Genomic DNA, 24,786 nt, shown 5'->3' on the forward strand with positions numbered 1-24,786 from the left:
AATTACCATGTAGAGGGAATTTGTGATGCACCTGGTGATTGTAGTTATAGTTAAGTGTCCTCTGAAATATAGAATAAAGTGTACATGGAAATACTCAAAAAGTGCAAGTACCTATTTGTATTCAAGTACAGTATTTACGTGAGTATATGTTCTATGTTACTTCTCACCACTAGTTAAAATTGACAGCATAATGTTTGACAGTACCCCTGATTTAGTCAATTGTTGCCCTCAGCCACTCCCTTACTGTCCTATTTCACAGATTATTTTACCCCTCATCAGATTTATCCATTACATCGATTATTATATTTCAGTTTAAATGAATAAAAACATAGAAACGTTCACGCTATGTATATGTAACTGAGGTATTTTGCCCTACATATGAGTTCCTCCATTAAAAAAAATCACTTCCTTCCCGTCATGTTCTTTTCCCATGTTGATTTCCACCAATCAGAGCCGTCTTTGACTCCGTCTAAGCCAATGGGAGGGCAGGAAGTGATCAGTGGGTGTCATCCCGCAGGCGGAAGCGTCATCGAACAATATAACAAAGTTTTAAGGTAAGTTTTTACCGACTTTAACAAAGAGTTAATCAAAAGAACAATACGTTAGAAACTACGTCTACCTGGTCTCGTGTATGTTAGCTGTAAAGTTAACACTTCAGCAGTTTATTTGGTCGCACCGTGGACGAAGTTTTACTACTGTACGTGAAGTTTACGTTAGCAGCACGGTTTGTGTTCCCATGATAACCCACCGAACTCATTCATGTTTTCTTTTTAACACAACTGTTGTTAATGTTTCCGTTAGTTCGAGTCAATCTGTTTTGCTGCTGTAAAATCATTAATAAAAATTCACACCTGTGGCAAAATTCACACCTGTTCTTTTACGGAAAATTACGTGCACCTGTACGTCCGAGTCGCTTAGCAACCATACGTGACATTATAGAACGTTCTGTCTGTATTTTGCTATAAAATATTAGCTCAAGAAGTACCATAAGATACGTTTTAGTACTAATTGGATTGCTCTGGGGCACTAAACACACTAATATGATGCTTTACAGTGCATGGTTAGTTTAACAAGAGCTACCAAAGGTTTGCATGTGGTTTATAAGGGGAAACAACACGTAAATTAGGAATTACAGTTTGTTATTTCTAGGGGTCGACCGATTTTGTTTTTTCAGGGCCAATACCAGTACTGATTATTAGTTGTTAATGAGACTGTTAACTGATATTTGGAGCCAATATGCATTTAAAATAAAAATGAAAACACAAAACTTTTTAGCAGATGTTCAAAACTAAGTCTTTCAACAGCATATACAGTTCCCTGCAGCTTTTTTTTTTTTTATAAAGTCAAGTAAAAATGTAAATGGAAAATGAAAAAAATGAAAATAGCTCCCTAAGGTGTCACAAAGTAAAAGTTCCTCCCATGCATGACACTTTCTTTTTAATTATTTAATTTTGACGATCATTAAAAAAAAGGATACAGATAATCCACAATATGCCAAATATCGGCTCCAATAATCGGCCGGGCCCATAATCTGTAGATCCCTCATTAATTCCATAGTCTAAGACAGGGGGGTTTAAACTTTTTTTAATGGGGGCCAAAGTATATAATGTGAAAATACCTGGGGGCCTACTGCTTCTCGCATCAATTAACTAATTAAAAAAAATTACAACAGACAAGACAAATACAACAGTTTTATCTTTCAGTAGTTCCCACTAGATGCATGTCTACATGCTGAATAATAGTCCTGCCATTGTGAAATGAAGGGATAAAAGGCAAAGTGATCATGCTTAATTAACCAATATTGTGGTTAATCAAGCTAAAGTATATTGTGAAAATAAAGCCGAGGGCCATGATTGGCCCCGGACCGGAGTTTGGACATGTCTGGTCTAAGAAATTCAATCAAAGCCAGAAAACAGTTTAGGTGGCAACTAGCCACAGTAGCAATGTTTAATTGACTGGTCTCTTGCTGCAATCAAATATAACATCTATCATAGTAATACACACAGTTTGATGACCTCTGTAACCCCCAGAAGAGCTTTTTCTAACTTTCACTTGATTCCCATGTTTATGACTTGCAAGTGTTTACATTACAGAAAAACTCAAAACCTTCATCTGATTAAAGAGTTGGTTTTGTGATGGTTACAAATACTGTGCTTTAACTGGGGCTGCATGATATGCAGAATAATCATATTGCTATTATTTTGACAGATGTTGATTCAGAGTCATGATTTTTGTGGGAATGGTAATGTTTGCATTTAATTTTCACTGAGAAAAAAAATGATGATGATGTGATTTTTCTGGGGTCTACCAAGCAGGTATGTTGTGACACATTTTACCTTTCTAAAAAAATTTGCAGCTCCTGCGATTTGCATATGCACCTTGCCATTTTGTGATTTCGAAAATATAGACAAATATTAATCTTGCAGCCCTAGCATTGACAATTTATTAAGTATGAGTTTAATTACTTTAAATTATGTTTGAGATATATACAGTATGTGTTTGTGTTGGTATGCAAAGCCTCTACACAAATTTAATTTTAGTACACATGCAACATAAGAAGTGTGTTACTTAGGAAATGACACATTTTATGTGTTTTGGATAAAAACCTGGATTTTCGGAGGTTTACCGCAAACAGAGGAAGTGCAACTTCATGTTGACGTTTTTTGGTTTCACATGTGTTTTCTAAATTGCATAGATACAATAAAATTATAGGGTCAGGTAAAGTAAACAATTCATTTGAGCTGAAAATCTTTATAAGTCCATATCTGTTGCTTAGTTGATTAATTGACTATTCAACTGAACCATTGATAATAAAAATTGAACTCATTTATTAGTGAAAAATGCCAAAGATTTGCTGGTGTTTGTCACTTTTAAAAATGTAATGACCTCTTGCTTTTCTCTGTTTTGCAACAACCAAATAAGCAATTTGAACCTTGATATCAGAGATACTGTGATGGGCATTTTCCACGTGACTAAATGATTCGTTAAGAGATAATCAACAGATCTACGAGTCCGTTAAAATTACATCTGGAGCTATAAAACTCTTAAAACTACCACACAAAACAGACAGAAACAACCATCATCTCATTTTGTCACAAAAAGGAAAAATTACTAATCTGTGGAAGCGCATCTTTGTGTGAATCAAATTTTTATCTCACGTAAATGTCAGATGAGCTGTCCAGGGAATACTAGAGGTTGCCTTTTGGCAGCAGAAGCTAAATGATATATTTTAAGCTCCTGATGATCACTTAATCCTCATACAGCTGTTGAACAAATCTCACAGTATACTTCCACAGAACCGGTAGATGGGATAGCATATAATTACATACTGGCTAAGTTGTGGAGATTCCTGTAGACCCCAAGCATACTGTGTATTAGTGAAATATGAGGACATGCATATAATCCAGCTCAGAGGATGCTCTTTCCATGCAGAGCGCTGCGCATCCTGCGCATGGAGACAACACCAAGAGTGAGCTAACAGTCCTCGATGGTCCGTTCAGAGTACAGGAGTTAGGGGCTGGACTGGGGGAGGGGAGGACTGAGATTAAACATGTTTTTATGTAATGAGGGTTTCAGAAGGAGGCTGGGGTAAAAATGGGTAAAGTGGAGTGAGGCTGCAGCAACCAGGGACCACTATGACAGAAGTGGGTTTAACTCCAGGAGGAAACATATTTCTGCCTGTCACAGGCAGAGAGAGGTTTAGAGAGGTTATATGATTTATTTTCCTCTTTGCTTTGACTGGACATTGTATCATCTGCCTCAAAGGAAAAGGAAAGTTTTATCGAACATTTCATCACGTTTCAAGTTCAGAATCGGATTGACAGTCCAACGCAGTGATGCTGTGCCTGATACAGTACCAACAATTTTTGTAACCACATGTGTTTTTTTTCATCTTTAAGTCTGTAACATGTCAGAAAACAGTGATAAATGCCCAACACAATATAACAGAGCCAAAGGTGATGAAAGAGATTACCAAATATATTCTGTTTACAGTAACCGAAAACAAAAAAAAAATCCCCAAAGCAAAAAAGACAAACCACTGGATGTTTGGCAACTTTTCTTAAAAATGACTTAGCAATTGCACTCCAACATACTGTGTGCTCCATAAAACTCTCTACTTTATCTGATTTCTTCAGAACTCCACTGAAAGATCAACTACAGTTAAAGGCCATAGTAAAACTGCTTGATTTTTCTTTATTTTTTACTGAACACACTAAAACAACAGTAAAATATTGAATTTAATCAATGAATATTTTGAATTGCTATGCCCCTAATCCTTTTGTGGTGTTGACCTTTGTGGGTTTTAGTATTATTCAGGTCTCATTTTATCATCATATGAAAAGGGTGTAGTATTATGTAATAATAGCCCTTCTCAAAAATCCTTAAAGGTGTACTGTGCGGGAATTTTCTGTTACTGTTTTGAAACAGTATTGCCAGGGAAGGTGAAAGAAATACTATGCAGCAGATTTAACAGATATACTAGGGCTATCCCTTGAAAGTCAGTGATTCGGATCATCAGTTTGAGACCCCTCAGTTTCAGAATTTTTTGGGGGAAGTCAGCCGATCAGTGGGAATGTCTGCAGCGGGTCCAGAAAGCTGCGGACCCTGAGCCGGGTTAATTTTGAGGGAGGCGTATATTGCAATTCTACAATTCTACAATTCTACAATTTCATTTAGCAGACGCTTTTATCCAAAGCGACGTACAACACAAGCAAGAATTTAGACGTAAGGAAGAAACCCTTAGTAAGTGCAAAAAGTGCTTCCTGTGTGATTGGTCACAGGTATTGCCGTCTAGTGGCAGAAGAAGTGCCGCACAGCCCCCCCCCCCTTTTTTAAAAATTTTTTTTATTTATTTATTTATTTTTTTTGAAACCAAAGTAATAACCAGTAGCGATCTCAGCATCTGAGATTCAACAATCTCAGTATCACTACTTACGATGACAGTCAACATACAACATCACACAACTTTGTCAGTGCTAGATAATCATTAGGTGCTGGGTTTTGGACCTTCTGACTTAATTTACTCCAAAGGGCAAAGCGGAGAAGAGTCAGGTTAAGTGCCGAGGTGTTCTCGGAACAAATGAGTTTTCAATTGTCTCTTAAAAGTAGAAAGGGACTCAGCAGAACGCACAGAGTTTGGAAGTTTGTTCCACCATTTGGGAAAAACAGAAGAGAAGAGTCTGGCTAGAGATTTAGAGCCGTGCTGGGCTGGAAGCACCAGGCGTCTTTCGCATGCAGAGCGTAGTGGGCGAGAAGGAGAGTAGACCTGGATCAGGGATTCCAGGTAGGCTGGAGCAGTTCTTGTGATTGTTTTGTAAGCCAAGAGAAGTGCTTTGAATTTGATTCTGGCTGCCACTGGAAGCCAGTGAAGAGAAATTAGCAGCGGGGTGACATGTGCTCTTTTGGGCTGGTTGAAGACCAGACGTGCTGCTGCGTTCTGGATCATCTGAAGAGGTTTGAATGAGCATGCAGGGAGGCCTGCCAGAAGAGAGTTGCAGTAGTCAATGTGTGAAATCACAAGAGCCTGAACCAGAAGCTGTGTGGCCTGTTGGGTCAGGAAGGGTCTGATCTTCCTGATGTTGTAGAGGGCATAGCGGCAAGACCGAGAAACTGAGGCCACATGAACCTTAAAGGTCAGCTGGTCATCAATCATGACACCCAGGTTTCTGGCTGAGTTTGTGGGCACAAGTAGGCTCGAGTCAAGTTGGACACTGATCCGAGGCTGAACAGATGGACAAGCTGGAAAGACCATGAGTTCGGTCTGAGACAGATTTAGCTGAAGGTGGCGTTCCTTCATCCATGTGGAGATATCAGCCAGACACGCTGATATCCGAGCTGAGACCGTTCTGTCATCAGGTGGAAAGGAGAGGAAGAGCTGAGTGTCATCAGCATAGCAGTGGTAGGAGAAACCGTGGGAGCGGATCACTGCACCGAGTGAGGTGGTGTACAGAGAGAAGAGTAGGGGACCAAGCACCGACCCCTGAGGAACCCCTGTCGATAGGCCATGTGACCTAGACACCTTTCCTCGCCAAGACCCTCTGAAGGATCTGCCTGTAAGGTAGGACTTGAACCAGCATAGGACAGAACCTGAGATGCCGAGCTCAGAGAGTGTGGAGAGGAGGATTTGATGGTTCACCGTGTCAAAGGCAGCAGACAGGTCCAGCAGCAGTAGGACAGAGGATTGAACAGCCGCTCGAGCCAGTCTCAGTGACTCAGTGACTGACAGGAGTGCAGTCTCAGTGGAGTGGTCACACCTGAAGCCAGACTGAAAGGAGTCAAGTAGGTTGTTGTTCCGCAAGTGTTCAGAGACCTGGTTAAATACTGCGCGCTCCAGTATTTTCGACAGAAATGGTAGAAGGGAGACTGGCCTGTAGTTTTCAACCTGGGCGGGGTTGAGATTAGGCTTTTTGAGCAGTGGGGTGACATGGGCTTGCTTAAAAGTAACAGGAAAAGTGCCAGTTTTTAGGGAGGAATTGACAATGTGTGTGACTGCAGGTTTGATAGTGGGCAGGATGGTCTGCAGGATGCGGGTGGGTATTGGATCGAGAGGACATGTTGTAGGTTTTGAGCTCAGAAGAAGTCTGGAGACCTCATCCTCGGTCAGAGGAGTGAAAGAGCAGAGTGAAGCAGCAGTAGTGGATTTGAGCTGACTGGGCCGGTCAGGCTCAGAGAACTGGTTGCTGATTGCAGCCACCTTTTCAGTGAAAAAGGAGGCAAACATGTCTGGAGTCAGTGTGGCGGAAGACTAAACAGCTGAAGGAGAAAGCAAGGAGTTAAACACCATAAACAGTTTTCTGGAGTCAGTAGCAGCAGTAACAGATCTTGTTCTGATAGAAGGCTTTCTTAGCGGACTGCAAGGACGAGGTAAAGGAAGCAAGTTTCTGTTTGTATGAGGACAAATCAGTGGGTTCTTGGGATTTACGCCACTTTCTTTCTGCTGCCCTGAGTCCAGTTCTTTGTTCATTGCATATTGCAGTATATTACCTTGTCAATCGGATGTTTGAATGCAAACTTTCCTAGAGGGGATACTTTGAACCCGTTTGAAGTTAAGGGCACCTTCTCTTCTTCAGATTTACACAACGCTTCATACACAAATGTTGTGAATAACTGTGGACACATGACTTAAAATCAGTCAGTGTTTTTCTGTATGATGTTTTAAGAGGACGGCACCCAAAGCAAAGCGGAGACAGTGATTCTTTCTTGCAGGATATCTTAGAACAACGCAACACACAGATGCTTCTTTGGCTTTAACTTATCTTTAGATTGTGTTGTGTTTGTCAGAGGAACCTTTGATGTTGTCTCCTGACCATTGAAACAGTGTCCTTTGTGTCTCAACTTGTGTTCAAAGGATGGCAAACAAGATTTTGGATGGTGGGCCGTGGACAGGGTGTGCCGTCATGTTCCTGCAGTCGCTGTGTCCTGGTGTGAACCTGCTCTCTCTCTTCAAAGACAGAGAACAGGGAAAATTCATCGTTTTCAAAGTCATCAAGCTGACACTTACAGGTGAGTTAGGCTCTATTAGGCTTTTCCTAGTGTACTTACTAACATAAAAGACACACTTGTTACAACTCAATGTTCTCTTCATTGTCACATTTATTAATGGGTATTCATCTGTGGTCAGATTCTGCAGGAGGTCTGGGTGGTTATCAGATCCTTAAAGTCCATGATGCTGATCCCTTCCTCGGGGTGGAGGTGAAGTTCGAGAACGTGGCAGCGTGTCAGCAGTTCCTGGAGAGCTACAGCTCTGGAGCGGTGCGTCAGTCCCTCTCTCAGCACGCCTGCAGGCTTCTCGCTCTTCCCCAAGAAATCACAGTGGAGACTCAACTCAAGGCCAGCACGCACATCCTGGATCTCTATCTGGATAAGCTGGAGCTTTGCCTGCAGCACATCCACCTGTCACAGGTACACTGGGAGTTTCTGTTTGTCTGTTCTTTGGTGATTTGAAATGGAGACAGGTGAATCAGGCTAAATTATCATTTCATTTCACGTCATTATTTTACATTGTGTTCATGTCAGACTGATTGCTCGGTGGGATTTTGTTTTGTTTTGGCCTAGTCAATCACGAGTGAGTGATAAATCCCACCTGCCTCATTTTGAAGTAACAGGGAACCTGCGGTTTTGTTATTTTTGCACAATTTAACATTTTCCCTCAATAGCCTTCACAAGTTTGGGAACCATAGGCCAAATAGTACAGCTCACTGTAGTAGTCAAGACCAACTAAACCCAGACCAAGACCAGAGTGTTTTGAGACTGAAATCAACTAAACATTCAACAGATTTTTTACACAGGCAGTTTACAAGATTTGAAATAAAATTCAAAAACAGTCTTTTTGTCTGAGACAAAGACAAGATGGAGTTAAATTGCGGTTGAGTTTGAGACAATGAATTTAAACAAATCCAGAAAAATCGTGAATAACAACATCAAAAAGAGAATATTTGGAAAATCACATCGTGTTCTCTTTGTGAAGTTTAATTGACATCTGGTGCCACATGTGGATGTATTATTTATAAAATGTTTAAAATTGTTTTCTTGTGTACTAACTGCAACATGTAGTAGTAGCATATAGTACATATTGTATAGTCAGCTTGACTCTGATGTTTTGACAGACCAGATGAATAAAGCTCAGGTAAGAAACAATAGAGGAGGAAAGAGCAGCGAAACATACAAAGACAAGAGTCTCATAGGTGGCACTTAAACATAAAAAGTAACCTCAATGTTCTCATTCATTTTATTCAATTCAAGTGATCTTTATTTTTTGCGTCAGCCGGAGCGCCTGCGCGATGAAGAGATTGATGATCTGGAGCAGCAGCTGCAGAATCAGGCCCTCGGCCCCGCACCGCAATTGACCCCCATCCCACAGGAAGAGTCCCCCGTCCCCAGCAACTGCTTTAAGTTTCAGAATAAAGTCTTTGGTGAGTTGAGACAACTATTTCTACTATTTCTTCTTTTACAGACTTTGTGTCAAACTTTTGGCCCACAGAGGTCACAGCAGAGATTTAAAAAGCATTTATATCGATAAAAACTTTCATCTCCATTTTTATGCGCTTTGTGCCTTTTATTATTAGATTAACCAGAAGCACAGTCAGTTACACATGAAGAAACACATTCAATGAGCATACAGTTGTTTGTGTGTTTGTGCACACTACATTACTTATACCATAAGTTTTTAAAATTTATTTCTTATCTTCCGAGCAACGCGTTAAAGTGAACTGAAAAAAGAAGCTTGCTCGTAATATATATTCCGTGAGAGCGAGCATCAGCCGGTATTTATTTATTGAGATGATTGTGTCATTGCTGCGTGGTCGTGCAGTCTGAAGGTTGTTTTCTTTTGAAACCTCTTTAATGTCAGTTAGTTTATGTCCTCATTGGAAACCTTGACGTTTGGGATTTACTGGTCTGCCATCAAATAGTTTTTAATGAAGCCGACAACGTGCTGTCTTTTTCATAACATAAAACTTGGCCAATTGATTGTCTTGTGTTTGATTTTCTGACAGCATATAAATTCAGTGTTGTTTGTCAGCTGACTCTCTAATCCAACCTTTTACAAATTGATGGTCAGTGTATATGAAGAGATTAATGCCAGCAAATAGTATGTTTAGATTGCTTTCATTTGAATAGGGCTGTACCAAATGGTTTTATTTATTTATTTTTTTTACATCTGAAGCTTCTATGGTTTATGAATGAAGCTTTGAACGCGATCGTTTCATTTTATGACATCATCCCCCTAAAACAAAAAAAAGTCCTTGAACAAAATTCTCAATTTGAATTAAGTGATTTATCGGATTAAATAAGGGATTTGCTTTTATTAAATCAACTTTCTTTAGTGAATAAATGTAACTTATGATGCTGACCGCCCCGTTAATACAGGTGCATGCAGGTGTGTGCGGGAAACAGGTAAGCAATTTTTTTGACGGCAGTGAAAATGTTGTTTTTGAGAGGTTATACACCTATAAATACGGATTGAAGCAGATGATGATTGATTACTTTTGACTTAACTCTTAACTTTTCTTAAATAAATGTTGATTTTTGGACTTTACAACGCTCAAAAAGTGTTTGGATCACATGAGTCGGAAAGCCACCACTGGAATCTAATGCTACAAAATATTATAACAGTAGTGCTGCCTAAACTTTATTTGCAACTGTGTAGAAAGCAGCATTTGAATGTTGTTTAAAATTTGAGTGTCAACATTATGAATGAACTTTCAAAGCTTCAAACTATTCATTTCAATGCTAGATTAGAATCTGTTGACCTCAGTTTGAACTGTAGATTAGCATTAACTGCACTACAGTGCCTTGAAAGTTAATTTGATTTTCTAATTCAGTTAATTAAAGATCTGAATTCAGTTCATGTAAATGTAGATTCAGCTTCCTCATCAGGGACTTTTGTTCCCTGAGTGCCTCCTCCAGCCTCAGCTGACCTGGTTTCAAGCTGACTCTAAAAGATGAAAACTGATTTCATAGTGGGTAAACCACATTAATAATTCAAAAACTGTAACAAATTGATGTCTGTTAATTCATGACAACTTCACATTTATACATTTCCAGATTTCTTGTGTAAACTCTGTACAGTCTCATGCAGCCGCTGGTTTATGAAAGCTATGACTAAAATATGATGGCCTTTTCTTTGAGCATCAGACTATGAAACTTGTGGTAAACTCCCTCTGTGTTGAGGGTAAAATCGGTAATCTCGTCCACTTCAGAGGGACAAAAACAAAACAGAGCTGCTCACATTAAATTTTTAAAGTTCGACATTCAGAGCAATAATAAAAAGCATCAAGCAACAATTTGCTTTGTAAAGTGGCGTGATGATGTCCTGAACAGAGAATGAAATCACTCCCTCTGTGTGTATATGTGTGTGTGTGTGTGTGTGTGTGTGTGTGTGTGTGTGTGTGTGTGTGTGTGTGTATTGTAATCTGAGCTTCTCTGGTTTGTTGCGGTCAGGCTGTGGTTGCATGTTCATGCTCCACTGGCAAACTAATAGCTGCTTCTCTGCAATACATTCATACGTTTTTTTTCCTGCTGAGAACACTGTCCTGACCCATGGTGACGGAATGGTGTTGTCACAGAAGTGTAACACCACCCTGTGCCGTCCCACCCGCCTCCACGTTAACACCATTTTGTTGTCGTTAGCACTGTTTGTGCAGCTCGTGGCTAGTCTTCTTAGACAGGTCCGTGTTTAGAGCCGTGTGCGGGCGACTCGGCTCAGACTCTGATCCGCTTTGAATGTCACTTGGTACATTGCAGTTCCAAGGGGGAAACGCTCAGCCATGGTGCTGACTGATTATTTTGCTCATTATATGTCTTGTAGCATATAAAAAAAAAAACAGCATATGAACAAGTTCACAAGATAAAAACTTGAATTTTGCTGGAGGAGGTATGAAATGCTGTTTTAATGACTCAAAGAAAGATACTTTAAGCTCTTGTTGACAGAAGAATGATAGATGTACATAGAAATCCTCTTGATGTGCTGTAAGGTTAAGGTGCACGATTATTCGTGGAAATGTTTACTGTCCACACATACATATGCTTATAAACAATAGTTTATGTAATCACAGCTAAGTACAGTTTGCATCAATATCTTTTCCTTCATCCTTTACCCTTTGGCCTGTCAGAGGACCGAGTGCTGACGGCGGCAGATGTTCAGAGCTTTTCGTCTGGAGTGGGCCGTCATTGGAGGCACGTAGGGAGGACCCTGGGGAAGAGCTGCCGGGCTCTGAAGGGTCTGACTATAGACAACCTGGCCTACGAGTACGAGAGAGAAGGGCTGTATGAGCAAGCCTATCAGATGCTCAACCGCTTTATCCAGGCGGAGGGGAGAGGGGCGAAGCTGAGCCGGCTGGTCAGAGCGCTGGAGGACTGCAAACTCACCAGCCTGGCTGAAAATATTCTGGACATACAGCCACGAGAGTAACTCAGTGTGCTTTTGTTCTGCGTGTACGAGTCGTGAAAACTGAGGGGTGACAGGTCCTCTGTGCACGAGGAGCGGTGCACTTTGTCCTGCCTGCTGTTAATATCCAGTATGTTTGTTCTTGATTGAGTGTCATTCAAAATCATTCCTCTCTCCCTCTCTCTCTCTCTGTGTGTGTGTGTGTGTGTGTGTGTGTGTGTGTGGGTGTGTGTGTGGGTGGGTGGGTGTGGGTGTGTGCGTGCACTTGTGTTTCAGACAGTTTGTGTGAACACATTCTAACATCTGTGAGAATTGATTTTTGATTTGCTTTTCAGTTATTATTGTTTTCATTTAGGGACTGTTCATTATTTATGAGAGGGGAGGGGAGTGGTGCTAAACAAGGGAAGCATTTTTTTAAGCACTGGGGAGGGAGTTATGTGTTTTGATTTGACTAAGGGGAGGGACGTTAAAGGTAAAGCAATTATTATATCTATTTGTATAGCACTTTTCATACAACAGGGCAACTCAATGTGCTTTGCAGAGAAATAAAAATGCAAAACATATTAAAGAATAGAGACTGACAACAAACAGGTAAGGAGAAAAAGATATAAAAGACAAAATTATTTACTAAATGATCTACAATTTTTAAAAAAAAATCTCCATTAAAAATAGCAAAAGTGTAGACAAGAGGTGCAAAGATGAAAAGATTATTAACAATAATTTAGAATCAGGTTTAAAAACAACTTTGCAGTCATTACTAGGTGGAGTTTGCAGGGTAAAAAAAAGACAATTTTAGCTTTGACTTTAAAGTGGTCAGAGTTGGTGCTTTTTCTAACATAATTTCAACTTTAAATGGTTGTATTTTGTATTTATTTTATATATTCTCAGAACCTCAAAACCCTGCGAGTGGGTTTTCAATGCATGTTTTCTTTTTCTTTAAAAAAAAATCCAAAATCCCACCTTTTATCATAGTCAGAAACTGTGAATTATGGTTATTTATAGTGGAGGGAGGGTCATGCATTTTCCCCGGTCACTCAGGAAGGCTTGAGGAAAAATAGTAGTAGCTCCGATGAGGGTCATGATACCTGAAGTCCCATCCCAGCCTCCCCCATACCCCGATAAATAACGTGCAGTCCCTTAGATGAAATGACCTGTCATCACTGTTTTAAAAAAAAATACTGTCTTGAGTTGGATGCACTGTTTAAACTTTTTTTTTATTTCTGCTTTATAAGTCATTTTACAGATGAATCCCCCACAACTGAGGGTTATTGATTTTTTTTTCTACAAAATGGGTGCATACAAATTAAATGGTTGTCAAAAAAATGTCTTCATGTTTGTGTTTGATGCATTAGTGTAATTAAAACTGAAAACATAATTTTGTCAAAATTCCCTCAGGTATAATTTAGTGTTAATCCTCCCTCCCTCCCGACCATCACTCTCTGTCACTCATACACACACGTGCACAGGCTCATATGATTAAACTGTGCTGATAACCGATGTTGTCGTTGAGTGTGAGTGTGTGTGCATTTGTCACGTTGTGGGAGCTTCAGGGCAGAGAGGTGGAGGTTGCAGCTGAGGTGTGTGTGTGTGTGTGTGTGTGTGTGTGTTGGAGGTTTTATGTCTGCTCGGCTGTCAAAGAGGAAATTCACTGATGGATGGAGTCTCTTCAGGTTGAGCTTTTCTGCTGGTCTCCATTCAAGGTCCACTGTAAAAGCCCAACCCCCCTTTTTACTCCACTTGTCCATCCATCCAGATGTGATGTGTGGATTAGAAGCTTTTATCACACACAAACACTTATTATGGCTATATGGTTCGTCCACAACCCCCAGTATAGACATACACAGTTTTATAAGTTACGATAAATGCATTCATCTCTCTCTTCACGTCTGCTGCAACCTGGAAGCTGAGATTATGTCCTCAGTAATATTTCTGGGAAATTCGGGGTGTTTATGACATAATAGAGGAGTTTATTCTAAACAAATATTGCACATGTGATTTTTTTTAAGGCGGATTCTAAGACTATTTCAGACTAAATATCTTGAAATAGAATTGAATAATGTATTCATATCTAGCAGTGTAGAAAGCTAGCTTCGAAACAAGAATCAAGCCATAATCAAGGGCGATAAACTTAAATTGATTTTAAAAAAATCTTTTTTTCCCCTTTTTTATTTGTTTGGTGGCTAATCTGTTTTTTTTTTTTTTTTGTTTTTTTTTGGTGTGTTTGGTTTTGCCTTTCAGATTTGGCGTGATCTCTGAATATATTTATTTCACAAGTACAATAACTCAAAATACTGTACTTTCAAAAAATGAGGTACCTGAGTATTTCCATTTTCTGCTATTTTGTATTTCTGCTGCAAAAAATATTGCAAATTATACTCATTTACTTTTATTTGACATGTACCAGTTACTTTGCAGATTGTCAGGTTTTAGATGCACATTTGCATTGTGTTTAGTTTTATTTTTGATACTTAGCCTTCAAGCAGACCTACATTTTGCTGATATTTGTACTTCTTTTAAAATACTTTGCAGCTGTTTTTTTTTGTTTGTTTGTTTTTTTTGTTTGTTTTTTTTTGGATGTTTGTACCAATAACAGAATTTAACTGCATCTGTAAATAACTGTTACTTTGCAGATCAAGTTATTATATACAAAACCTAAACAAAACATTGCTATAGGTTGCTATATACTATAGCTATCAGAATATGGCATAAAAAATACTTTTAATAGCCTACTTTAGAACATTTAACTGCCAGTAATTGAAACTGTTTTAATGCAGAACCTTTTACTTATTGTGGTGTATTTGTAGGACAATTACTGCTTTTACTTAAGGACGGGTTCTGGATACTTCCTTCACTGCTTTTTACTTACTGTAAAGCTTCTCTTCCAGAATTGATTATGTGTATCTTATGTGTTGTAGTTTTTTTAAAAATACTTAGCCATACATTTCTGCAATAATACTTTTGCACTGTTATCTAAAACAATTTTGAAAGCAGGATTTTTTAAAAATGTATTTATTCATGTATTTTTTTGTAATGGGATGTTTATACCAGTATTGGAATTCAACTTCATCTTCAAGTCATTTAGTGCTTTGCAGATCAAGTCATTATATGGGCTAAAAAAACCTATGATGAGCTTATGAAATACAAAGCATTGCTAGTTTAATACAGGCTATCAAACATATTGTCTAAATATGTTTTACTTTTGATAGCCTACCTTAAGTACATTTAATAATAATAATAATAGCTTGGATTTATATAGCACCTTTCATAGGACCCAAGGACGCTTTACATCTAATTGCTAATACCTAAAATAACATTTTGCAAATAATAATGTAGTAACTACTTTTATGTAGGCTAAATGACTTTGAATGCACAATTTTTATTGGATGTTTATAACAATAATGGAATTTGACTGCATCTATGTAGCCTAGTTGTTGTAGATCGAGTAATTATATGCAAATGGACAGGATGTTTTTAATTTACTGCAAAGCTTCCACAATTAATTAGCCCACTTTAATTGTATGTAGATTATTTTTAAGGGAAAAACACAGTTTACATTGTACTCCTTGAACACATCCATGCATGTGTGTGTTTCAGCCTGGTTATGTCGTCAAACGTCAGTGAAATCCTTGTGGAATTGTAGAAAATCAGTGTTTGGGCGTTTTAATTTCAACAACAGCACATTTCCCACTAATACCAGGAGACAAGAGGGCAACAGTTGCCATTTAAACGGCTCTTTCATTTGAATAATCTTTCATAGGACGTGATTAAAGCTCGGCTGCTCTGACGTAAGCGAGATTGTCGGCGTTAGGTGAGTCTCGGTCTCGCGCTGCCTCCCTCCTCTTCCTCTCGCGCCCCTCCTGCTCGAGCTTCGTGAAAAGATACGATGAAATCGCTCGCGCTCGCTGTCATCATCGTCAGCGCCGCCCTGTAGAGAGAGAGAGCTCGAGGCCCCCTCCTCCCCTCCCCACCTAACAACAACCCCAACCCCGCAGGCTCGAGCACAACGACCCCACCCCCCAACCCCCTCTGAGAGGAGACGGAGCGAGAGAGGCGCATACGGAGTCACGGAGAAAAGACGGTTTCGGCATCCCGGCTCTGTTTTGCCCTCAATCCGGGCCTAATGCTGTAGCAGACCGCGCGGGAGGAGAGCTCGAGCGAGAGACAACGCAGTGATTGAGAGTCGGTGAGGGACAGGGCGGACCGGAGAGACGACGGGATTGTTCATTCGCCTGGAAACATGGGATGTACACTGAGCGCCGAGGAGCGCGCCGCTCTGGACCGGAGCAAGGCCATCGAGAAAAACCTGAAGGAGGACGGGATGGTCGCCGCCAAGGACGTCAAGCTGCTCCTGCTCGGTAAGAGGCGCGCCTCTCCGGCCGCGGGGCTGCTGCGGCTCGGCTCGGTGTGGTGGTGGTGGTGGGGCTGCATGGGGCGGAGGTGCTCTCCGTGGTACTGATTTCGCTGCTCACTCTGCTCCTCCTCTTTACAGGCGGCGGAGAGTCCGGTAAAAGCACCATCGTCAAACAGATGAAGTAAGTGTGCATTTATTTTTTTATTATTATTATTTTAACCCCCTCAGACTCAGCGGGAGTAAAAGGCCCGAGATTGCGCCTCCCATATCTGTGCTAAGACAGGTTGAGCCGCCATGTTTCGAGAGGCCGTAGCCCCGGAGGAGTGCCGGTGACTCGAGCACCTCCTGCAGACCGACAGTGAGGCCGCACCGGTGCCTCCCAGGGTGCTGTTCACTGCCTGGGTGCTGAAATGTAGTTAACGAGGGTTTTACTTGACTACAGGGAGTGTGCGACTGGGGGGTATGTGGGTGTTGTTCCTCTGTGTGTGTGTGCGCGCGCGCGTGCGTGCGTGCATGCATGTGTGTGTTGAATTACATCGAGGTCACTACAGCTCCATTAGTGAATACCTCTGCTTTTAATCTTAATGGCTTTAAGTGCCCGATATCGCCGGGAGTACTTTGCCTATAAAGCGGATTTACGCAGAAATATGGCTTCTAAAACCGCATCTAAACCTTCCCCCTGTCTAAGCTAAATCACTCTTTGATGTTTTAAATCACTGTTGTTTTCTCTAAACCTCTTAGTTAAGTTTCTAGATGTTTCAGTGCAAAACGGACTCGGTCCATTGTGGCTCTGTCTTGTGAAGCATCTCTCCGTCCTGCTCAGCGCATCCCGGCCTGCAGTGCACTGACTGCGCCCTCCCTCCCTCCTTACTCCCCTGCATGCCCTGCTTTCTCCTCTTTCCTTCACCTCATTACCCTCCCTGTGCTTTCTGCTTGCCCATAACTCAATGCTCTGCCCAGAACACAAAACACAGCCCAAACTGTGTTCACAAATACTTTGAAGGGGTCTTTTTAGCCTAAGCATGCAGCAAATGGATGTGTTTTACTCCACAGTGGTTTGGGTCACTAAGTTTAGGTGTTGGAGGTTAAGTGCAGCATGCTCTGTTGTGCAGGTTAGTTTAACGGTTGATGGTTTCGTATTGTGTGATCCAGGCCTGACTCTGGTAGTTTTATGACTGTAATGAGAGTGAAACTACACCCTGATGTAGTTTCACTCTCTTGCAGTGTGTGTGTGTGTGTGTGTGTGTGAGAGAGAGAGAGAGAGGGCAAGAGAACCTGCAAGAAAAAATGGAGCTTAAAAAAACTTAAAATTCGCAGAAAATGTAATTAATAATCCATTGCTGCAAAAAATTACACAATGAACTAGACTTGGTGTTTTGATTATGAATAAAACAAGAAACAGCTTCACTGAGAGTGATGTAGAGCTGCAGAAATGTCAGCGTCTATTTTTACTTTTTTTCAGACACTGACTGATCAGCTAAGTTCTCATCAGTCTTGCACAATGTAGCCTATATAGAGCTAAACTGATTAGTCCATGAAATTAAAAATTAATCAGCAACTGTTTTGATGACCCCTTTGTCATTTAAGTCATTTTATAGTAAAAATGTACTGCTCCTGGCTTTATTAAATGTGAATATTTACTGGTTTTCTTTCTACCCTATGATATTAAGTTGAATATGACTTTTGGACTGTTGGTTGGACAAAATGCCAGATTTGAAGATATCACCTTGAGACTACTTTTCTATATTCTTTATAGAATTGATTGAGAAAATAGTCATCAGATTTATTAATAAGGATTGCTAATTGCAGCTTCAAACTTCAGCAGCTTCTCTTGAACTCCTTCGTGATTGATGTTTCATGAGGAAAATAAAGAAGGGATGAAGTTTTTTTTCCTAATTTTATCCCATTGGTGCTTGTTATGAAAAATGTTTTATAGCAGAAGTCCACCACCTATGGCAGTCTCCTCTGCTAACATCATAAAAATGAACAGTTTTATGAATTAAAACATTAACCGTAATGAGAAAGGAGCAGAGTTATGTGCAGGTTCACACAGCAAAGGCCATTAAATAATGTAGGGCTGGAACTAATGATTATTTTTTATTAAAATAATGTGCAGATTAATCGCTTTGTCTATGAAATATCAGCAAGATGCACATTTTAGTTTTCTATAGCCCAGATCAGTGTCTTCAGAAGTCTTATTTTGTTTGACCAACAGATAAACTACAGACTTAATTCTTTCTGTTTTCTTTGTTGTTTATTGCCTCAATTTGAGGAAAGGTCCACTGTACATGCCTGTGGCTCCTTGACCTCTCCTGACACATTTCTTATTTGTTTTAGTATCAGGATTAAATGCAGTTTTATGCGTAAGAAAGTAGAAGAAAAAAACCCTTAAGGTATTCACTGTACTATAAAACAAATAATCAAATCTTGACATAGAAGGCGGACCCAGCAAATGTTTGGGATTTTTGCCAAACAGAAGTGACTAAAGCAATTGATGAAAATAGCTGCAAATAAATCTTTCTGTCAAACGAATCCATTAATTAACAAATCAGGTGAGTTCCAAAATAATTGTCATCATTTTTAAGAATTTATATGCATAGGGATCTTAGGGGAAACCCCTAAAAGAGATGTTGATTTTTCTGTTTTTTTGTGTTTGGTGTGTGCCAAACACTTGCAGGCCTCACAGGCCAAAGACAGAAGTTTAACTGTGTCAGGAAGTTCTGAGTGATATATGTCATAGACCCAGTGTACATGAGGACAGAGGGAGGGTGTGCTGATAGATAATTTAATGTTGACCAGATTATCAGGAGTTTAACTGTGTCGCACTCAATGTGAGAGCACAGTTCTGCGTGGTGTGATTGATTAGTGCTCTGACTGATTCCACTTCATTGCCCATCATAAATTATAAATGGCTTAAATATCGCATTACTGTCCAATTACAGATCACAGACTGACAGTGTGATCAATTCCCATCCCATTATACACTGACACACTTAAAGATGCATCTTATGTAGAGATGGTGGGAAAGAGGGAGAGAGGGCTGTAAGATGTGTTGTGTATGATGCCAAGAATCATCTGGCACACTCGCACAGAAAGAAAAGGCTCTGCCAGAACATGTGGACGTCTTATTGTGTATTTAGGTCTGCGGGAACATATGGATATGTGTGACTTATTTTCTTTAGTCCACGCTTGTGTCTTTGTGCTAATATCTGTGTGCGCCTGCAGGATTATCCATGAAGATGGCTTTTCTGGGGATGATGTGAAGCAGTATAAGCCTGTGGTCTACAGCAACACCATCCAGAGCTTGGCAGCCATCCTCCGAGCCATGGACTCGCTCGGCATCGAGTTTGGAGACAAAGATAGAAAAGTTAGTCTCACAATTAGCCTACAGCTGAAAATTCAGCTACAAACTGCAGAAAAACAGAGGTTTTATTCATATTTACAGGTTAAAATTTGATGTAGCCTAAGCAGGACTGGGTTCTTTAGACAAGAGCATCTTGAGAATGAATGGGTTAAGGCGTCCAGGTCAGTGGTTCCCAATCTTTTGCCTTAAGGGATCCCTTTTCTATTATGGAGTAAACTGACAACCACTGACTAAGTGACATATTTTATGGATATTTGAAAAAAAAGAGGTTGTGCTTCAACAATGGGATTGTCAGTGCAGTACCCAACCCAAAATCCAGCGAGTTTATTCCAAAAAATTGAAAAGGTAGTTTTCAAGTCAAAGAGGACAAAATACTTGCATTTCACTTATTTATTTGGTTCACATAAAATAGTGATTATAGTGATTGGAGCCAAATAAATAAGTGAAATGTGAGTATTTTGTCCTCTTTGACTTGAAGAATTGACATGTGCTACCTTTTCAATTTTTTCAAATGTTTTGTTGATATTTCAAATTATCTTGTATAACAATACCAGTACAAAAAAAAGATAAACTGTACATTTAACCCAAATAATCAATGCAATAACGTTATATCTTGAATAATAATCAAATCTTTAAAAAAAAAAAAAGATTTCAGTTTTCTTCAAGGACATGAATGAAATGCTGAGATACAGGCCTACTGTATATGTTTTTGAAAAGTTTTCTTATACTTCTTAAAATAAGACCGCCTTGCGTCCCTGTGAAGCTTTGGTGACCCCTAATTATTCGGGACCCTCAGGTTGGGAACCAGTGGTCTGGTACCAACTGGTGGATCCCGGTCGAGAAGTACAAGTGACTTTTGAAAGTGTCAAATTTGTAAAAAGTACACTTTATTTTAAAGTACAGTGAATTTCTAGCACAGAGCTTTTATTTTGAAGTGCCGTTTCTGTTTATTCTTGCATTATGTTTTATTGAGCCAACATGTTTAAATAAAACAGAATATTGTGGTAATATATCTAATGTGTGGACCACAGACTAATGACTGAGGAGAAATCTGGACCCCCTGGTTGGACCACTGGAGAACCAGTGGTCTAGTAGAAATATTTGACCACAGTACCTTTACAACAGGTGATAAATAACAACTCCACAGATGTAATATTGTTCTCTTTCCCTGCTTTTGTGAAATGTTTTTGTGCAGGCGGATGCTAAGCTGGTTTGTGATGTGGTCAGTCGTATGGAGGACACAGAGCCGTACTCTGCAGAACTTCTTGTTGCTATGAAGCGTGTATGGGCCGATGCTGGGACTCAGGAGTGCTTCAGCCGTGCCCGGGAATACCAACTCAACGACTCTGCTCAATAGTGAGTGGATCTAAATGAATAAGAGCCCATATTTGCAAAAAAACAAACAAAAAAAAAACTCCAGTTATCTCATCCACACTGATGTTTGTCCCTGTCGTTCTCAGCTACCTGGACAGTCTAGACCGGATCGGGGCAGCAGACTACCAGCCCACAGAGCAGGATATCCTGAGAACCCGAGTGAAGACCACCGGGATCGTCGAAACCCACTTCACCTTCAAAAACCTCCATTTCAGGTAGCGTACGTGCAGCTCGCAACGACTTGGCCTTTGTTGTTGGCATTATAAACGAGGGACTACAGCCCTGCACCTGAATTGACTTTTTGCACTTTTTCCAGGCTGTTTGATGTCGGAGGTCAAAGGTCAGAGAGGAAGAAGTGGATTCACTGCTTTGAAGATGTGACAGCCATTATCTTCTGCGTTGCGCTGAGTGGATACGACCAGGTGCTCCATGAAGATGAAACGACTGTAAGTGTGACTCAGTTAATTCAGTCTGAATCCCTGCGGTGCACAATTCACAGCAGGGCTTTGACTGATGTTAAATGTGTCCTGGTTGATTCTGTGGTTAAGATACATGAGATATAACTGCAACATCACCCGTTTCATTCTGGATGAAAAACCGTTGATGCACTGATGCCCTCACTTTGGATCACTCTTTTCTCTCTCAATTTTCCATCCGCACACAACTGTTACGTGTTACCTATTAAAGGCTAAATCCCCCCAAATTATATCTTAAAGATTTATAGTTATGTTGCCATTTTTATTGTTTTTATTCACTTTATGCTTCATTGAAATAGTTCAAAGAATTGCAAGATTTCTCTCCAAATAAGTCAAGTAAAACGTAATTGTAAGTTCTTTTCATTTATGATCCCAATTTGTCTCAGAGGGTTTCTCAATCTATAATACTCTATCTGCTGACACTTGATATGAACAGTTATAATAACAGTTGCAAAGAGACACAAAACAACTATTCAAATGGGCATAACAATAACAAAGAGACAAAAATGTCTACAAAGAGAGACAAACAGCATCTAAAAGGAGACAAAAGAACTACTAACAGACTCGAAATGTCAACAAAGAGACATAAAGCAATTACAAAGAGACTCAATTGACTATGAAAAAACCCGGAAAGCAAATATACAGACACAAAGCAACTACAAAGAGACACAAAACCACAGACAACTACAGCAAACAAAAACAACACGGGGCAAAACAGCCATAAAATTATTTTCTCTTGCTCTTATGGAGGAGTGGTGGTGTTGGGGCCCTCAGCACGTCCACACTCAGGGGCCCATTGTCCCATTAATTGCCGATGGGTGAATCTACCCAATAGTGTATAAAGTAGCCTCACCTTTGGAGCATCAAAGTGATGGACACATTTTTTAATATAAAACAGAAATGTAATATATAAAATTCTGTAATGGGCCAGTTTGCATGATAAGTACTTTTACTTTTGGTACTTTAGGTATATTTTGATGCTGATGCTTTTACTCGAGTGAGATTTTGGATGCAAGACTTCTGCTTTTGACAGAGTACTTCTGCACTGCAGTATTACTACTTTCACTTAAATATCATCAACTTCTTCCATCACTGCCAGCAGATAATAACTCTGATATTTATCAGTTACACATGAAGCCATCAGCTGTTGTTGATAAAGTGATACATGGTTGTCACACTGGTGTTTTGTTCTTCTCCAGGCCTTTTAATAACTGTAACACCATCTGCATATTCATTGTTCCTGCAGAACCGCATGCATGAGTCTCTCATGCTCTTTGACTCCATCTGTAACAACAAGTTCTTCATCGACACCTCCATCATCCTCTTCCTCAACAAGAAGGATCTGTTCGGTGAGAAGATCAAGAAGTCACCGCTGACGATCTGTTTTCCAGAATACACAGGTGCGTTTCATTATTTTTTTGCTGCTTCATGAGCAAACAGATGATGAATGTTGGTCCTTCATGCCGTCTGCTCTTCTCTCTCTGTGTCTCCTCCTCTTGTCTCCAGGTGCTAATACTTACGACGATGCTACTGCATATATTCAGGTTCAGTTTGAAAGTAAGAACCGCTCTCCCAATAAAGAGATCTACTGTCACCTGACCTGTGCCACAGACACGGGAAACATCCAGGTAGTGTTTGATGCCGTCACTGACATCATTATTGCAAACAACCTTAGAGGGTGTGGCTTATACTGAGGCCTGGCCAAGCACAGAGGTTGTCATGGAGAGTATGAGGTGTTAATAATGATAATTTTGATGATACTTAAACACATAAATATGTAATTCTACACGTCCAAATGGACCCAAAGAGCTGCCGTCAGACACCACACTGGATTATTGCCATGATTTGTTCTCTTCCTCTCATTTTGATTTAAGTATACAACCCCAGTTTTGTCCTTTAAAAAAATGTGTTTTTGAGCTGACTGTTTCACATTTTCGTTGATAACTGTGTCGACAACTGGGAGGGTCAGAAGAGGCAGCACCAGGGTTGTATTCAGCCAGAGCCTTGTTTTGCAAAACACAGAAATGCAACGCGAGGAGTGTGCAATGTCATTTTTAACCACAGCGTGGACTATAGTCCCATTCTTTATGTGACGTTTTTAATGTGCAAGTCTCGAGGCATTTATATCTGTACTGAATATAGCCTGTTGTGCTCCGTTTGAAGAACAGCTGCATGTGTGTGTGTGAAGGTGGAGATGACGATGATGTTGAGGAGGTGCTGTACTCGTGGCTGGGGGTCATGGTTGGGAAGGAGGCTATTTTAACTTTCAGAAAGGACAAAGCTCCACTCTCCTTCAGACCCACACATGACTGAGAGCCTGCAGGTCATTTCCACTCTCTGTTTTCTCTTTTACTTTCAAACATTATGAAAGAGAGGGTTCTTCTGTTCAGAGTGGCTGCCCGTTTCCATTGGCCTCCTGTAGTGTGAGGAAATGCCTATCAGCCAATGATATATCAGAAAAAAAAGTCATATCGGTGCCAACCATCTAAGAGGGACGGATTAGGATCAGAAACCATAGATCATGCTCATTCTATCAAACATATATTATTTAACAGATTAATATCATCGAATGATTTATTTATTTAAGCCTCATGCCCTACATGCCTCCTCCTACCTCCTGAAATCCCGTGCCACATATTTATTTCCTGACATGAAAAACTGGGGTACACCGACACCTGTCTGCGGTTCAGAGGGTAGAAAGCAGCCCTCCAATGACACATTGTTCTCTGTGTGGTGCTTTACCCTTCGATGTGAATCTGTGTAGAAGTAGAAGACTGCACGAGGAGAACAATATCATTCGAGGCAGCCTCTGTCTGGGGAGCTGTGGGTTTTTTGCGACCCTCTTCTCCCCCGATCAGTAAACAGGGAACCATTATCCCTCCGTCTGTCACGTTTCTCTTCTCACAGAGAAAAAGTACAGCTCTCCATTCTCACCTGTGCACCCAGAAATTCATCTTCCCATCCCTGTATACTCTTATCTATCACATATCAATCCCCATATCCTATCTCCATTTTCACCTTAAAAGCACCGTACTGTATATATATTATGATTATACCAGATTTTTTTTTACTGTGAATGTTTTTGTGCTGCACCCCATCCTATTTGGTAGTTTATTGGTTGCTCTCATGTGGAATGTTTGTGCTGAGCCAATCGAATGTTGTGTTTACATTAAAGCCACACTTTTCCTAACTACTCCTGCGGTTTGTGGTCTGATTACACCTGTGGCGGGAAGATGACAAATTGTGTGCTGGCAGCGCTGTCCTCCCAGCAGAAGTTCAAATACACACTGACCTGCTTTAATCTGCGCAGAGAATTAAGGTTAGACCAGGAAAT

General features: G+C 40.2%; 2 protein-coding genes across 2 annotated transcripts; both read left to right on the forward strand.

Moving 5' to 3' along the window:
* The first annotated feature begins 438 nt into the window (after positions 1-438).
* tradd (tnfrsf1a-associated via death domain) lies at positions 439-13,384 on the forward strand. Its single transcript, XM_042496331.2, has 5 exons — positions 439-554; positions 7,349-7,503; positions 7,622-7,902; positions 8,765-8,912; positions 11,613-13,384. Exons 1-5 carry the CDS (start codon positions 478-480, stop codon positions 11,909-11,911), a joined length of 960 nt encoding a protein of 319 aa, XP_042352265.2. The 5' UTR covers positions 439-477; the 3' UTR covers positions 11,912-13,384.
* A 2,384-nt stretch (positions 13,385-15,768) lies between these two features.
* gnao1b (guanine nucleotide binding protein (G protein), alpha activating activity polypeptide O, b) lies at positions 15,769-24,645 on the forward strand. The gene is made up of 8 exons (XM_042496098.2): positions 15,769-16,242; positions 16,377-16,419; positions 19,464-19,605; positions 20,798-20,958; positions 21,063-21,191; positions 21,293-21,422; positions 22,699-22,852; positions 22,959-24,645. The coding sequence occupies exons 1-8, from the start codon at positions 16,125-16,127 to the stop codon at positions 23,144-23,146; spliced, it is 1,065 nt and encodes a 354-aa protein (XP_042352032.1). The 5' UTR covers positions 15,769-16,124; the 3' UTR covers positions 23,147-24,645.
* The last annotated feature ends 141 nt before the right edge of the window (positions 24,646-24,786 follow it).

This window comes from Plectropomus leopardus, chromosome 1, assembly GCF_026936395.1.
Source record: "Plectropomus leopardus strain MGB_pleo_1.0 chromosome 1, ASM2693639v1, whole genome shotgun sequence".
Classification (NCBI taxonomy): Eukaryota; Metazoa; Chordata; class Actinopteri; order Perciformes; family Serranidae; genus Plectropomus; species Plectropomus leopardus.

Bases quoted from the DNA above. Each gene is read 5' to 3' on its own strand.
- tradd (XM_042496331.2), top strand. From the start codon at position 478: ATGGGAGGGCAGGAAGTGATCAGTGGGTGTCATCCCGCAGGCGGAAGC. The intron at 555-7,348 runs GTAAGTTTTTAC...TTGTGTTCAAAG, and splicing joins CAATATAACAAAGTTTTAAG to GATGGCAAACAAGATTTTGG. The intron at 7,504-7,621 runs GTGAGTTAGGCT...ATCTGTGGTCAG, and splicing joins CATCAAGCTGACACTTACAG to ATTCTGCAGGAGGTCTGGGT.
- gnao1b (XM_042496098.2), top strand. From the start codon at position 16,125: ATGGGATGTACACTGAGCGCCGAGGAGCGCGCCGCTCTGGACCGGAGC. The intron at 20,959-21,062 runs GTGAGTGGATCT...TGTCGTTCTCAG, and splicing joins CTCAACGACTCTGCTCAATA to CTACCTGGACAGTCTAGACC. The intron at 21,192-21,292 runs GTAGCGTACGTG...CACTTTTTCCAG, and splicing joins TTCAAAAACCTCCATTTCAG to GCTGTTTGATGTCGGAGGTC.